This window comes from Panthera tigris, chromosome D1 (genome assembly GCF_018350195.1).
Source record: "Panthera tigris isolate Pti1 chromosome D1, P.tigris_Pti1_mat1.1, whole genome shotgun sequence".
In the NCBI taxonomy this organism is placed as follows: domain Eukaryota; kingdom Metazoa; phylum Chordata; class Mammalia; order Carnivora; family Felidae; genus Panthera; species Panthera tigris.
In genome coordinates, this window is record NC_056669.1 from 39,475,455 (window position 1) to 39,487,143 (window position 11,689).

General features: G+C 39.1%; 1 protein-coding gene and 2 non-coding genes across 10 annotated transcripts in view; all 3 read right to left on the bottom strand.

Annotated features, from left to right (window-relative positions):
- Positions 1-11,689, bottom strand: part of CEP295 (centrosomal protein 295) — a 55,685-nt gene that overhangs the window by 5,293 nt on the left and 38,703 nt on the right. For all 8 annotated transcript variants that reach the window (XM_007079027.2, XM_015536139.2, XM_015536140.2 and 5 more), the window contains 7 exons: positions 11,115-11,280; positions 10,834-10,977; positions 6,684-6,827; positions 2,844-2,941; positions 2,202-2,304; positions 1,545-1,796; positions 276-415 (listed from right to left, as the gene is read on the bottom strand). In XM_007079027.2, the coding sequence (XP_007079089.2) occupies positions 276-415; positions 1,545-1,796; positions 2,202-2,304; positions 2,844-2,941; positions 6,684-6,827; positions 10,834-10,977; positions 11,115-11,280 (1,047 nt within the window). The remainder of the gene's footprint in view (positions 1-275; positions 416-1,544; positions 1,797-2,201; positions 2,305-2,843; positions 2,942-6,683; positions 6,828-10,833; positions 10,978-11,114; positions 11,281-11,689) is intronic.
- Positions 2,400-2,469, bottom strand: LOC122231618. Its single transcript, XR_006208875.1, has one exon. It is a non-coding gene; the product is annotated as a small nucleolar RNA U2-30 (small nucleolar RNA).
- Positions 2,643-2,722, bottom strand: LOC122231619. The gene has a single exon (XR_006208876.1). It is a non-coding gene; the product is annotated as a small nucleolar RNA U2-19 (small nucleolar RNA).

Genomic DNA, 11,689 nt, shown 5'->3' on the forward strand with positions numbered 1-11,689 from the left:
TAAGGCTCACAGGACAAAATTCTAGTGCAGCTGGTTTTCAATCTTGGTTCCACATTAGAATCACTTGGGGAGCCTAAAAAAAAAAATCCTGATAATCTAAAGCACTCCTGGAGATTCTGATTTAACTGTTCTGGGCACAGTCCAAGCACTGGGGTTTTTAAAGACTTTCCACAGGATTCTAATCAGCAGCCAAGGCTAAGAACCACTGTTCTGCTCTAACAGAAGAAAAACTGTTTTTGGAAACTCACAGCAATGAAGCATCTACATTACTTTACCTGGTAAAAGTCTCTGCTGTCTTGAGAAATCCCAGAGTATGATGATAACATATCAAAATCTGGATGTGGTTCTAAGGGTTTAAATAGCTGATGATGCAGATTTGGAAAAGTGTGTTCTAATTCCGGAAAGTCAAGGTCAACTGTTAGAATTTTGAGAAAAAAAGATAAAATTTAGTTTTAGGTAACTCCCAATTCAACAAAATTCTTTCCATTTTTTTTTTCATTACCAGTAGATGCTTTCAAATTAAGTCCTATCATCATGTCCAACATACAAAACATGAGGATACTCAATGACCAAAACCTTTTGACAACATTTCCATTTTTACTAGCTCTAAAGTAAGAGGTTAATAATTAGGAGTAAGAAGCCATTATGATCACTGTTTTGCTATAAGCTTTGTTATTCTCAGTTCATTTTAGGATCAATGATTTTAAAAAAGAAAAAAAGCGTCCAACTTTGGCTACGGCCACAATCTCACAGTTCGTGAGTTTGAGTCCTGCACTGGGCTATCCGCTGTCAGCAAAGAGCTCACTTCGGATCCTCTGTCGCCCCCTTCTCTCTGCTCCTCCCCTGCTCGGGCTCTCTCTCAAAAATAAACATTAGAAAAAAATAAAAAGAAAAAAATCCTTGTTCACTGTTCTGGGTGTTACTATGGGTCAGGCATTGTCCTTCATGTGTATCATTTTGTTTAGCCTCCCAACATCCCTCTTTTAGAGAAGATGAAAGAATAACAAGCAGCCTGCCCATGGTGTCACAGCTAAAAACGATCACACTAGGACTCAATGGTCTCATCTGTGAACTCCTTTCTCAATACTGGCAATAGGGCCTCAGCTGTTAGAGCTAACTTTGCAATGGTAACGGAAGATTTGTTGATCTCTTCTGTATGTTCTTCAGTCTGATTTGTCCCAGATCCCCTCTTGCACTAAATGCCCTGTTTGCCGTGTCCATGTCATAACTGCTGCAGCAGTCCATAAAAACATAAAGCTCAGGGCGCCTGGGTGGCTCAGTCGGCTAAACGTCTTGACTTTGGCTCAGGTCACGATCTCACGGTTCGTGGGTTTGAGCCCCACATCAGGCTCTGTGCTGACAGCGCAGAGGCTGGAGCCTGCTTTGGATTCTGTGTCTCCTTCTCTCTCTCTGCCCCTCCCCCGCTCGGTCTCCCTCTCTCAAAAAATGAATTAACATTAAAAAACAGAAACACGAAGCTCAATCACTCCTTCAAACTAAAAGGATGAAAGGTTATATACAAGTATTGTTCAAAATCATTTTACCCCGCAAGTCTGTCTTCTCAGTCATCAAATTTGCTTCATTTATGTGCTTTTCCATCATCTGCTGAAAGTGTGTCTGACCAGACGTGAATTTTTCCACTGCAGGCAACACAGGTTTATGAACTTCCCCAGGGTCCTGCCTTTGATAACTGACTTGTGATGCAGGAACTACAGAACTTAATACATTTGTTTCCTCTTCTTTAGCAGTGGTAGGTTCTTGTTCCCTGTGGTCCGATGCATGCTCTGAAAATGACCCTGAAAATTGAGTTTAGGGAAAATATTTAATGGCTGGGCACTTCCTTAGAGACACATTTTGGGAGGCCCAACAATATATGTTGATAAGGGAGCAGAGCAATGAAGAAATCTGCTCAGATAGATTCCCACTGAATGGGAAAATATGACCATAGCAGATAATTGTCAAAATGTAGTTGGAGATCCACAGAGCATCTCTGTGGGTCTGCAGGCCTGTGACTTCCAATCATGGTTAGAGTATCATACTGTCCAATATTCTGTCAGGCATGAATAGTTTACTCCTGAGATTTAAAGAAACAATCCCTCTCAGCACATTGGGATGATCTCTCAATGTTTGCTCTCACCAATCTATCAAACTCCACTGATGCTGGTCCTTCAATTTATTTACAAACATTTTGACATTATTACCTGCATCTGTAAGGCTCAAATCTGTGTTTTCATAACTTAAAAAGCTCCCAGTAGAAACAGTTATTGATGATAATGGCTCATGATAAATCTCTTCTGTTTCAGCCTAAAAATTAAGGGGAACATTAGACTACAATGTAGGAAGTAATAGCTAGAAAAAACTCAAATCAGTAACAGTTCTCTTTTAGCAGTTATCAATTCTGAGCTCAGATCAAGTGTAGAAACCTTCATAGCTGTAAAGGTCAGTACTAAAACCTTTTCATCATTGCTCAGAACTGATTAGACTTTCATACGCACACGTATCTCCTCCACCCCATCCCTATCTCATTCATCAAGTTCTCGGTTATATACTATCACCTTTACACACACACACACACACACACACACACACGCACACACACACATACCAGACATAGGCCCTTACTGTTTGAAATTACTTTTGCTTCTCAGAACTACAGAGATCATGCATCAGATAGACTGGAAAGTCTTCTGATGCTCAGATTTGGCTATTTTCATCATTGATCCACTTCAGGAAGAGTAGATCTCAGAGAACACAGACTTTAACATTTCACAACTTGTACAAACTAAAGACAACGTAAAACCAAACAGGTCTAACAATGGGGTACACATTAAGACATTACTAACATTATGTGGCTTCACAGGTGGACTCAGATATGTATGTTCTTCCTCCACAGCATAACTTAATATTGCGTCATTCTCAGTCACAGCCTCCTTGACCTTGACTGAAATGGAGGGGAGGGGAGAGAATTTAGACTATTACAAATCAAGTTCTTAGCACCAAAGGACATCATTTCTGTTTTCCGACAATTTTCTTTCATATTTTGCTTTGTAAGATTGCCTTATCTTAGACCAAAAAGAAACAAAAACATTCATTTTATTATTCATTAAAAACATTTCCTAGTCATCTTTTCCCTGGAAAACTGTACTTGTTATTACTCTATGAAAAATAGAAAACTGCTAGTATGATGGGAAATGCTTTTGTTATTAAGTGAAGAATATTCTATCATGAATACAAGATGATCTCAAAGTTGAGGAAAATGCATATAAAAAAAGACAAAAACATTAAAGTGCAACAAGTGGTAGGAAAAAGAGGAATTTTACTTTTGGTGCTTTCTAAAATCACAATGAGCACATACTGCTTTTATTATGAATGCTTCTTAATTATATTTGATGTATTAAAAATATATAAACATTATTTTGCCTCACTTGATAATTCAGGTATTCTGAGTTAATTTCTCTCTTACTCCAAAAGAGTTTATGAGAAAACTGGCCAAAGCGTATAGTCATCTGTGGCTCTAAAACAGAATAAAATTAAAACTGTGCCACCAAATACATAAACTTTGTGTCTCATTATCACCGTGATTTTATTACAAGATATCATACACATTAACAGTATGTTTCTTAAATGTTTGTGTGAGAAGTGTGTTCTAAAAGATAACCCAGGCCACACATGCATATTACTCATATATTCATAATATTTATATTATGGATAATGAAGCAGAAGCAAAGCTAATACCAAATATTATAGTAAGTACAATCTGTTCTTAAACACTTTTTTATTCTCTTCTAGTTCATTAAAAAATATATCATTGTGACCTAACTGTTCTAACCAATAAACTGTTACTCGGTTTCTTCAATACACACTACAATTTTCAGTAAAGAAACTAAGAAATGGTGAATTGCAGGGTAAGTTGTTATTTTTTTCTTAGGCAGCTCATTTCAAAAGCTAGCTGGGAGATAGGAAATTAATCTGCAGTTTTTCAATTCATAATCACAACTCTACATGGATACCAAGAAGACTCTCCCAGAGGGATGATTTGGGTACTGGTAAGAGGTGAAAAATAAAAATGAGAAAGGAACAAGGTCAGAGTAATTAACGATGTTGAAGAATTCAATGGACAGGTCCCCGACGGCAGTTGGCAGAGAAAAAAGGGTCACTGGTTTGTCCCTGATAGAAGGGGCCCATGATGAGATTACTCAAAAAGGGAAGTAGCATCACCAAAGCAGAGTAATGCCTTAAGCAGAGTAATCTTCCCATGCTACCCAAGAATTTCCTGCTCTCCTTCAGAAGCAAAGCCCCATTTCCTGCTTTCCTACAAAAGCAAAGGCTACAGAGCTTGAAGTTAGTGATCCCACTTAACCTACTAAGAAACTAAGGCAAGGTGATGAAGACCTGGATAAAGAGGAAGGGAGGGAACAGAGAAGAAGTAGAAAGCTAGGACGTTCTTTTCTAAGACAGAAAAGATCTGAATCCAGGGATGATTATAAGAGAAAAGCAGTCCCTGAGAGCCAGGAGCTGACCCAGCACTATCACTGAGGCCTTGGTGTTCTGTTAAACACGAGGAATTTCACGGTACCAACAGAAAAGGCCATTCTGTGACTATGATGGATCAAGACAAAAATCAGGCCACTGGTATGCATGTCTAAACATAAACAAAACCATGAGTATTATCCAAACCATAAAAATGATCAAGCATCTCTTTGCCATGGCCTGAATTATTGAGACAGAAAGTGTAATTTTTATATATGTTTAATCTGTCAGACATAGTTAAGAATGATAATTTAGAGAGCTGTCTGGGTGACTCAGTTGGTTAAGCGTTTTGGCTTAAGAGTCTTAACTTTGACTCTGGATTTCGGCTCAGGTCACAATCTCACTGTTCATGGGTTAGAGCTCCCGTGTCGGGCTCTACAGTGACACTGTGGATCCTGCTTGGGATTCTCTCTCTCTCCCTTTCTCTCTGCCTCTCCCGCGCGTTCTCTCTCTCTCAAAACGAAAAACCTTGGATAATGTATAATAAAGGCAATAGATGCTCGTTACGATTTCAAAAGTTATGAAGAAATAAAATTCTTCCTTTTCCTACCATTCACAAGCAACCACTTACTGCACTTTGGTGTTTTCTCTCTTGCCTTTTTTTTTTTCTGAGTAACTGCTGCTTCTTTACTAAGTGTAGTTTTCATAAGCCTTGCACCATCATTCCTACCTCCTGGATAAGTTTTTATGGTACCCAATAGTGGAATTGCCCCTGTTTCCTAATAACATCCAATACTCATAAGCAAGGCCCATTTCCTTAAAGCCTCCCCCAGATCACCAAATACAGGCCCGAATCTTACAGTAAGTCCTTTCTAATACCTGTCCTGAAACACCTCACAGCTCCCTGTGCTGGGCATTCTACCTCACTGCAACAAGTCAGAACATTCCACTTTGTTCAACTATGGCTATGTTTCTGGTCCTCTTTGGCTAGAGGATGCTTGTGGGTAGAATAAAAAGGAAATATAAGTATCCTTTGGCTAAATTTAGAAGAATGGTAACAGTTTCATTTTAAAATGTCAAAAACTCAGGGCACCTTGGTGGCTCAGTCGGTTGAGCATCCAACTTTCAGTTTTGGCTCAGGTCATGATCTCACGTTTTGTGAATTCAAGCCCCACATGGGGCCCTAAGCTGACAGCACGGAGCCTGCTTGGATTTCTCTCTCCCCCTTCCCCACTTGTGCTGTCTCTGTCTCTCTCAAAAATAAGTAAATACATTTTTTAAAAACGTAAATAAATAAATAAAATATCAAAAACTCGATTTCACTGGAAATTATATCCTTTGAAGATATTTCAATCTCCAATTAAAAAGAGATGTAAAATGCTCTATAAACCCTCAAAAAGAGAATGGCTCTCTCTCATCTCTCATTCTATTAAACTATAGTGATGGCTAAAATTAAAAGAAATCTGCTTGGAAAAGGTAACTGCTGAGAAGTATTGGCACTAATGAAGCAGCACTGGAACTATGCTTTGTAGGGCAAGCAATATTATACCTATAAAACAGAAATTCATAAGTGAAAAAATTAATCTGGTTGTGTTTTGGTGGCAGGATTAAGTACTTTAAAATCTTTCCCTTGCAACTCTATTTTCCAAATATTTAAAAGTGAACATAAAGCACGTCATTTAGAATACCACAGAATTTTTTAAAGATAATATTTAACAGTATTAAGTTAAACGTGGATTGTTACAAAGAAGCGTAAACACAAAATTTGCAGAGGATGCCAACTGTGAAAACTTTATATCCTCATATGCTTCCCATCAGCATTTATTTAGTGAAACAATTTAAAAGCAAAATTACCATTCTCTAAATAAACTCCACTTCCTTCATTCAACTTTTTGTGTAAATAGTACATGTTTTTTGTAAAACAAAACAAAACAAACAACCCTACAATACATAAGCATATAAAATAGAAAGTGAAACCTGGCCTCCAACAAAGGTAAACCTGTACCAACACTTTGGTGATGATAATTCCATCCAATTTTTACACCATAAAGACAGGTTTTACCCCCTTTATTTAACAAGTACACAGAACTGCACATTACGAATGCACCATAAGGATTCTATTCCCAACCGTCATTAAAGTTATCTACCACTTGTCATTATAAATTACACTACAATAAATATCTCTGTGCACAGGAATTCCACTGGTCTCTCACCTGCTTCACTGGAGTTAGCACCACAGACGTTCTCCTGGGCAACCGGGTAAAGACAACCAAATGGTTCACAGTCCAGTGGGCTCCCAAAGAAACTTTGTTCTCGGCTTATTGAGACCCTCAGGGGATCCCTGTCTTGACAAGAATCTGCAAGGAAAAAAAAAAGATGGACTCATTACATTTCCACTTACATTTCCACAGTTAGTTAAAACAAAAATGGCAATTTAGGGGCGCCTGGGTGGCTCAGTTCGTTAAGTGCCTGACTCTTGGTTTTGGCTCAGGTCACGATCTCATGGTTCAGGAGTTCAAGCCTTGTGTCGGGCTCTGTGCTGACAGCATGCAGCCTGCTTGGGATTCTCTGTCTCCCTCTCTCTCTGCCCCTCCCCTGTGCCATCTCTCTCTCAAAATAAATAAATAAACTTAAAAAAAATTAAAAATTAAAATTAAAAGAAACCCCCAAAACAAACAAAAAAGGCAATAGAGATTACAGATAAAAATCTGAAATTTTACACACCTGATGTATGTAGCAAGGAAATAATAACCGCTTAAGTTTTTCACACAGGCCTTTAAATTACTTCGCTTCCATTTCCCTAACTTTAAGGCTGCTCCTAGTTCAAATACCAGATAATACTTCAGTATTGACCAATCACAGGATCAAGTTCCTGAAGAATTCACTAACCACTGATAGTATTCTAACATATGTGTTGATAGCATAAAGTCAAAATAACCATGGCTAATCTGTGGTATGACATCAAGACAGAGGTTTGCTCTGGAGAGAACTGAGAGGCCATAGTTGGGAGGACGCGAGAGGACAGTCTACGGAGTTCTGTAACACTCTAGTTCTTGACCCGAGTGGTGGCTACATGGGGATGGCTATTACAGCGATAATCACTGAAATAAACCCTTATGATTTGTGCAATTCTCTGAATATTATACTTTGATACAAATATAATAATGAACAAGTAAGGAAATAGAGGCATGGGAGATACCCAAAAGTAGAAGCTAATCTACTGTGCACCACCTTAGAAAAACTTGGCAGTTAAAGGCACCGAATATTACATAAGGAAAGTGTGCACCAGGGAACTGAAGACAGGGACAATGTTTAAAAATATGTACTTCGAACAGACCCATCCCACCGCCTACATTTATCCCCAGAGGAGACTAATGATTTATGCTCTGGAGAAACTGAATCCAATACACTCTGAACTCAGGGGGGCTCAGCATGAAAGAAAACAAGGGTGGGAGGAAGTAAGAGTGCCAAAAGGAAGTCAGGGGTAGTAAAGTCTGCATCCTCAATGCAGATTCCTCCCAGGTCTGGCTCCATAACAGCAACAGCCAGACTTGTATCAAGCTTGGCAGATCTTTCCTTGAAGAAACTAAACTCTATACTGCCTCAAGGAAAGAACCACAGATACTAAATTGAGGGTGCCTGATGAGAAACCACCTTTTCTAATGAAGTCCAGCAGGAAACAGGGCCGCCAACTGCACAATTTCTTTTTTTTTTTTTTTTTAACATTTATTTATTTTCGAGACAAAGAGACAAAGTCCCAGCAGAGAAGGAGCAGAGGGAGAAGGAGACACAGAATCCAAAGCAGGCTCCAGGCTCTGAGCAAGCTGTCAGCACAGAGCCTGGTGTGGGGCTCGAACCCACAAACCGTGAGATCATGACAGGAGCTGAAGTCGGACGCTTACCAACTGAGCCACCCAGGCGCCCCCAGAATTTCTAATTAGCCATGAGCATCCCACTCAAATATGCAAGATATTAGAGAAAAGCCTCTAAAAAAATCAGAAACAACAAAAAAGGAACAAAAGAATTTGGACAGAGAAAATACAGGAACCCAAACAAACAAAACACTATATCTATATATATATATATATATATATATATATATATATATATATATATATATATTCAAAGTAGTTAATTGCATTGGTGACACAACAGCAGGATGCTATGAAAAAGGAAAAAGACAGGAAGAGTAAGCTTTTAGAAAGTGCAATGTGATTGTCAAAATAAAAATTCGTAAGTGAGAAATACACTGAGGCAATTCTTCCAGAAAGTAAAACCAAAAGAAATGAACTATAGAGAAGAAAATTAGAGGATCGATATAGATCAGTGTTTCTCAACATTACTTTTATCATCAGTCTTTGTAGTCATTATTTCTTGCTCTAATTGCCTCCTACCTCCATGAAATTTTAGTAACTACAGACGTACTGCTTATCTTTTTCTGTACAACTGTGGTTTGGTACCTTTCCAAGAAGCAGTTTTTGTCCCTTCTGGAAGCGCTAACACCCTTATTAACAATGCAGAACAGCTGTCCTCCAACTTCCAACTAGGTGTTTCACAGAGAAAATAGTGTGATCTTCCCTTACATTAGAGGTATTTAACAGAAGTATTAGTGTAAGAAGACAGACATTCAACAGAAACTTTAAGCAAATAAAAAATGACAATTTACTATAGAAAAAGAAGTTTTAGGGGGTGCCTGGGTGGCTCAATTGGTTGAACATCCAACTTCAGCTCAGGTCACGATCTCGCCATTTGTGAGTTTGAGCCCCACGTCAGACTCTTGTGCTGACAGCTCGGAGCCTGGAGCGTGCTTTGGATTCTGTGTCTCCGGCTCTCTCTGTCCCTCCCCCACTCGCACTCTGTTTCTCTCTCAAAAATAAACATCAAAAAAAAAAAAAGAAGTTTTACAAAAAAGGAAATATAGCACACTAACTGAACAGTGAACAAAACTTAACACGTTAGCATGATAGTAACTTAGCTGGATTTTTCCTGAAATGTATTGTCAAGGATAGTGGTAAATATAAGAAGAAACATAAAAGACTTGAAAAGTGGCTGTCTCTGGTAAAGTTAAGGGGTGAAGGGTGGGTAGGGGCAGGAAAACATGCTGTTTCATGTTATAACCTTTTAGCGCTATTTGCCTTTTTAAACTGTGTGCCTGTCGTATTCTGACTAGAAGTATTTCCCAAAGAAGTGTGATAAAGGCTAGGATAAAAGCTCCCAAAGGCAGGGGGCGGGACACTTGATAGCTCAGGACAAATTTACAGGGAAGAACCAGTGAACCCCACCCTGAAGGAAGGGGCGAGATCACGAAGGGCCTGCAGGTGACAGTAGGGACTTTGACTTAATTTAGACTTACTCCTCGACTCGAAGGGAAACCCGGTGAAGAGTTTCAAACACGGAGATGCAGAGGGAGACTACTCTGGATACACCATGGGAAAATGAGAGTAAAGCTAGACTGGAAACAGGGAACACTGGAAGCTGTAGCAGCCACTCAGGAGTCTGCATGGAGTGGCAGTGGGCAGGGAAACAGGCAGGTGCCAGAGCGGAACAAGAACTGAGAAGTGGTGATGGGTTACTGCGTGTTGGAGAGATCGACACAAGGATCTGCTTGGATAAACTCGATCAATTATTTGCTTGAGTCTGAAATCTAAAAATCATTATGAACTCAAACAGGGCTATTTACTAAAGATCGCAGGGAGGAATTTTCCAGATCACTGCATCTAGGAAGAAGTAGAGAGAAGAACTATACCTGCTTATAACTGTTCATAAAGCCAGAATTTTAAGCATAATAATTATCCTCAAAAGATACACGAAAAGAGCAGTGAAGGTATTGAAGTAGAAAAGCAGCAAAGAAGAAGAGAAAAAAAGAGTTACTCCTAAAGAAACAGGTTTAGAAGGCAGATACAAAAGGAAGCATAGGGAATACAGTAAATAGGTTTTCACCATACACAAGAAGAAATTAGTTCCCTAATGCCACATTTCTTTAAGTCCAAATTTTAAATACTGTTTATGTAAACCCATTTTTTTTCTTTCATGAGTATTCGCAGTCTGTTGCTTCAAAACAAAAATTCAGCATCCTGAAAAAAATGTAGAAAACCGGCAAACTATTAAACAAATCACATTTTATTGGGGCGCCTGGGTGGCTCAGTCGATTAAGCCTTCGGACTCTTGGTTCAGGTCATGATCTCACGGTTCGTGGGTTCGAGCCCTTCATTGGGCTCTCCACTCACAGCACAAGGCCTGCTTCAGATCCTCTGTCTCTCTTTCTCTGCCCCTGCCCCACTAGTGCTAGTTCCCTCTCCCAAAATTAAATAAATATTAAAAAAATTAAAAACAAAACCCTATTTTATCAAACCGTATGTTTACCTAGTATAGAAGTTCTGCCACTTGCTGGTGATTCTACCTCTTGTATAGCACTAAGTTCGTGTTGGTTCAAATCCAATCCACATTTAACTTTTGCTACAGGCGGCTTGGAGGATCTCCTGCCCAGCTCTTTGTCCAGATGCTTGCCTATCAAGTCAGAGACAAAGTTAGGCCTAGTACAGATCTGTTAACATATGACAAACTTTTCTTCAGCCAGAGGGTTGCGGGAGGTGAAAGCAAAGAGTAGCCAGCAGACAGTTAACAATAAAATGCAATTATCTTACCACTTTGCTGGGCACTACTTTCTGAAAGCAGCTGATTGTCATCGCAGTTGCTCCTAGTAACAGGCCTAATGTTTTCCTGATCATCTCCTGCTAGGTCTTGGGGAAGAGGAAGCCACTCTCTGAGCTTCTGACTTTGCATGTCATTTCCAACTGTGGGCTGACTTATCTGAAAAAGTGGACAATTGAGGGTGGGGATGACACAAGATGAGAGATCATGTGAAGAATTCATCAGATGTGTACTGCCCTTCTTAAATTAGAACCTCAAGCAAATAAATAATTCCATCACTCACACTGTTACAGCTTTGTACATTAAAAAAGATGAGAAATGCTTCTTATACAGAAACCATATTCCATTGAAAAGTACAATGTTGGACTTAAAACTCAGCTTCCACTGTATCTTTCATAAGACATTCTACTTGAGTACTCCCCCCTGCTTTTCTTTCCCCATTACTTTTCCTTAAAAAGACCAGTAAATCCCTAGAACTCAAGTACTCATGAACTCATGAACTCAACTCAAGCTTCTCTTGAACATCAAAGGATTTAAGGAATTCTATTTAGACTAAACCATAGATTTA